Raw genomic sequence first — 3,730 nt, 5'->3', positions numbered from 1 at the left:
GCAGCACTTCATTTCACTACTTGCTGCTGCTGCTGACCGCCAGCTGCGACCCGCAGACGAGCGATGCTGCATTAGCTGCCCTTGGGCTTGTCCCGGAGCAGCAGCAGCAGCTGCTGCAGCAGGTGGAGCAGCAGCAGCAGCAGCAGCAGCAGCAGCAGAAGAGGAAGAAGCTGCTGGAGGAGCACACGGGTGCAGCAACAGAAGCAGCACGAACAACATGCAGCTGCTGCGCAGCAGCAGACTGCACCGCCATGGATTTCTGCTGCTTCACTGCTGCTGACGAGCAGCAGATGCTGCAGCAGCTGTTCATGCATACACCACAACCAGCAGCACTCAAAAGCCAGCAGGTTGCTGCTAGAGCTGCTGCTACAGGTGCTGTCAAACCTGCAAAAGCTGCTGCTGCTGCTTCTGCTGCTGCTGCTCCTGTTGCTGCTGCTGCTGCTGCAGCTCAGAGTGCGCAGTCTCACTCCGCTTCAACGCAGCAGCAGCGGCAACAGCAGCAACAGCGGCAGCAGCAGCAGCAGCAGCAGCAGCGGCAGCAGCAGCAACAGCAGCAGCAGTTGCAGCTTCAAAAGAAAGAGAAACAGACGCAGACACAGGTCCAGCAGCAACAACCTGGGAACCAACAGAACGGCAGCAGCAGCAGCAACAGCAGCAGCAGCAACAGCGGCAGCAGCAACAGCAGCAGCAACAACAACGGCAGCAGCAAGAACTCCGCTGCATTCCGCAGACGTCAGCGCAGGCGTGCAGCAGCAGCAGCAGCAGCTGCTGCTGCTGCTGCAGCGGCGGAGGCTACAGCAGCAGGGCCTTCTGCTGCTGCTGCAGCTACAACAGCAGCTCCTTCTGCTGTGGCTGCAGCAGCTGCTGGTGATGCTCCCGCTGTGGATGCAGCAGCATCTGCTGCAGCTGCGGCTCCTGCCGATGCTGCTGAAGGTGAAGCAGCTGATGCCGTCGCTCCTGTAGCTGCTGCAGCAGTTGCTGCTGCAGCAGTAGCTGCAGATACGCCTGCAGCAGCTGCAGCAGCTGTCCCTGCAGAAGCTGCTGCATCTGCTGCAGCAGCTGCTGCATCTGCTCCTGCAGCAGCTGCTACATCTGCTCCTGCAGCAGCTGCTGCGTCTGTTCCTGCAGCAGCTGCTGCAGCTGTCCCTGCAGCAGCTGCTGCAGCTGTCTCTGCAGAAGTTGCTTCATCTGTTCCTGCAGCAGCTGCTGCAGCTGTTCCTGCTGCAGCTGCTGCATCTGTTCCTGCTGCAGCTGCTGCATCTGTTCCTGCTGCAGCTGCTGCATCTGTTCCTGCAGCAGGTGCTGCATCTGTTCCTGCAGCAGCTGCTGCAGCCGCTCCTGGAGCAGCTGCTGCAGCCGCTCCTGCAACAGCTGCTGCAGCTGTTCCTGCTGCAGCTGCTGCAGCTGTTCCTGCAGAAGCTGCTGCAACCGCTCCTGCAGCAGCTGCTGCAGCCGCTCCTGCAACAGCTGCTGCTGCTGTTCCTCCTCTGGATGCTGCTGCTGTTCCTGCTGCAGACGCTGCAGCTGCACCAGCAGCAGCTGCTGCAGCATTACCTACAGCAGCAGATGCTGCAGCTGTGCCTGCTGCTGCAGATGCTGCAGCTGTTCCTGCAGAAGCTGCAGCAGCAGCAACAGCTTCAACTGAAGCAGCAGCAACTGCAGCTGCAGCTGCTCCAACTGCTGCAGCTGCTGCAACTGCTGCAACTGCAGCAGCTGCTGCAGCTGCTCCAACTGCTGCAGCTGCTGCAACTGCAGCAACTGCAGCAGCTGCTGCAGCTGCACATAGTGTAGAGGAAGCGGGTGCTTCATGATGTCAGTGAAGGTGCTGAGATTTTCTTGTTTTTTTTTATTTGTTTTTTCTTTTTTTTATTTCAACAGTTTAAATGAATCAAAAGGAGACAAACACTTTATTTGTCTGCAACACAGTTATCTGCTGCTGCTGCTGTTGCTGCTGATGCAGTTGCTGCTGCTGCTGCTGCTGCTGTACCTGCTGCAGCAGCAGCAGCAGCAAGTACAGCCACCATAAAACATTAATAACTAAGTTGAAAGGAATCGCTGTCGATACAAACACACAAACATTGATTTGATATTCACATTAATATATATATATATATATATACATATATATATATATATATATATATATATATATATATATATATATANATATATATATACATATATATATATGTATATGTATATGTATCCTCAGCTATAAACGAGTTTCTCGGTTAAGCAAAGTTGCAACTTGCAAATTGTTGAATTTTTTTAGTAAAGTTTTACATTCAGTTGTTTGCACTTAACAGAAATAAAAAAATAAAATAAAATAAAATAAAATATAAACACAAACAGCTCTCTTGCTGCTGTGCTCGTCTGTGTGGGGCTCGAGGGAATACACGAAGTCTAGGTTTAGGGTTTAGGGTTTAGGGTTTAGGGTTTAGGGTTTAGGGTTTTGGGGTTTGTATGATCATCAGTGAGCAGCAGTAGATAATATACACTCAATGCATGCAGTGTATTCAAGTAGAAAGTAGTATATTATAAAACATAATATAACATATATAATATATATATAATATATATATTATATTATTAAAAAAAACAAAGAAAACATAAACACAAACACCACCGAGCAACCCCTTTCCCCCCTCAGGCGACGTGTCTGGCGTTGTTAAGCTATTGCACGAAGGAAAAAAAGTATTATTAAATAAACAAATAAATATATAAATATAATTAAAACAATGTTTTGATAAATTAACTTAGGAAGAAGAAAAGCAAACGTAACACCTGGGGGGGGTTGTGAGCGATCCGCTCAGCTTGGTGCAGCAGCAGCAGCAGCAGCAGCAGCAGCAGCAGCCACAGGAGCTTCGTATGTAAATATATATATAAATGCTAGTGATATAATTGTGTTTAATTAATTTCAATTGTTAAAAAACTATAGAAAGAGCAGCAGCAAGAGCTTATATAGTATATCTAGGACGAGCTGCAGCCCGAGCAGCAGCAGCAGCAGCAGCAGCAGCAGCAGCAGCAGCAGCAGCAGGCCCCGCTGCAGCAGCCCCTGAGCTCGCGAGGCAGTACCAGTATCCCACCATGAATGACCTTTACTGCATTTCCCCTAAAAAGGGTTTAGGGTTTTGAATTTTGTCTTCCCTTGCCTAATAGCTGCAGCTGCTGCAGCAGCAGCAACAGCAACAGCAGGCTCTGCGGTGTCGAGTTGATTCTACAGTTCACCGCAGCAGCAGCAGCAGCAGCAGCAGCAGAAGCAGCAGCAGCAAAGACAACGATCGCAGTAACAGTAGCAGTCAACAACAGCCACAGCAGCAGCAGCAGCAAGGCTCAACACCGCCAGCAGGAGAAAATGGGGAAGGGCAGCAACGCATGCGTAAGCCTCAGGTGCTGCAGCAGCAGCTGCAGCAGCTGCAGCAGCAGCAGCAGCAGCAAAATTCTAAGCGAGTCTTTGAGCGGGCTTTATAGAGAAGCTTATATGGGCTCATGTAGGGGCCCCCTCATCTAGTGCATGCGCAGCTGGACGGTTGCCGCAGCAGCAGCAACAGCAGCAGCAACAGCAGCAGCAGCAGCAGCAGCAGCTGCTGCTGCTGCTGCTGCTGCTGCTGTGGCTGGAAGCGTGAATAAGAGTTAGACGTGGATGCTTTGAGGGTTTGCTTTGAGTGTTACATGCAGTGTATATAGTCTTCTGCAAGGAAAGCTTTAGGGTTTAGGGTTTAGGGTTTAG

The 3,730-nt window shown here is 50.7% G+C and overlaps 1 protein-coding gene across 1 annotated transcript in view; it reads left to right on the top strand.

The window, feature by feature from the left end:
* The window catches only part of EMH_0059480 (uncharacterized protein), a gene marked incomplete at both ends in the record, with an annotated part of 4,788 nt that extends 2,977 nt beyond the window's left edge, over nt 1-1,811 (top strand). Inside the window, one exon of the mRNA XM_013497684.1 lies at nt 44-1,811. Coding sequence (XP_013353138.1) covers nt 44-1,811 — 1,768 coding nt within the window. The remainder of the gene's footprint in view (nt 1-43) is intronic.
* Nucleotides 1,812-3,730: the final 1,919 nt, after the last annotated feature.

This window comes from Eimeria mitis, genomic scaffold, assembly GCF_000499745.2.
Source record: "Eimeria mitis Houghton genomic scaffold, Emh_scaff2847, whole genome shotgun sequence".
Lineage (NCBI taxonomy): Eukaryota > Apicomplexa > Conoidasida > Eucoccidiorida > Eimeriidae > Eimeria > Eimeria mitis.
This window is presented reverse-complemented; position numbering and strand designations above follow the sequence as displayed.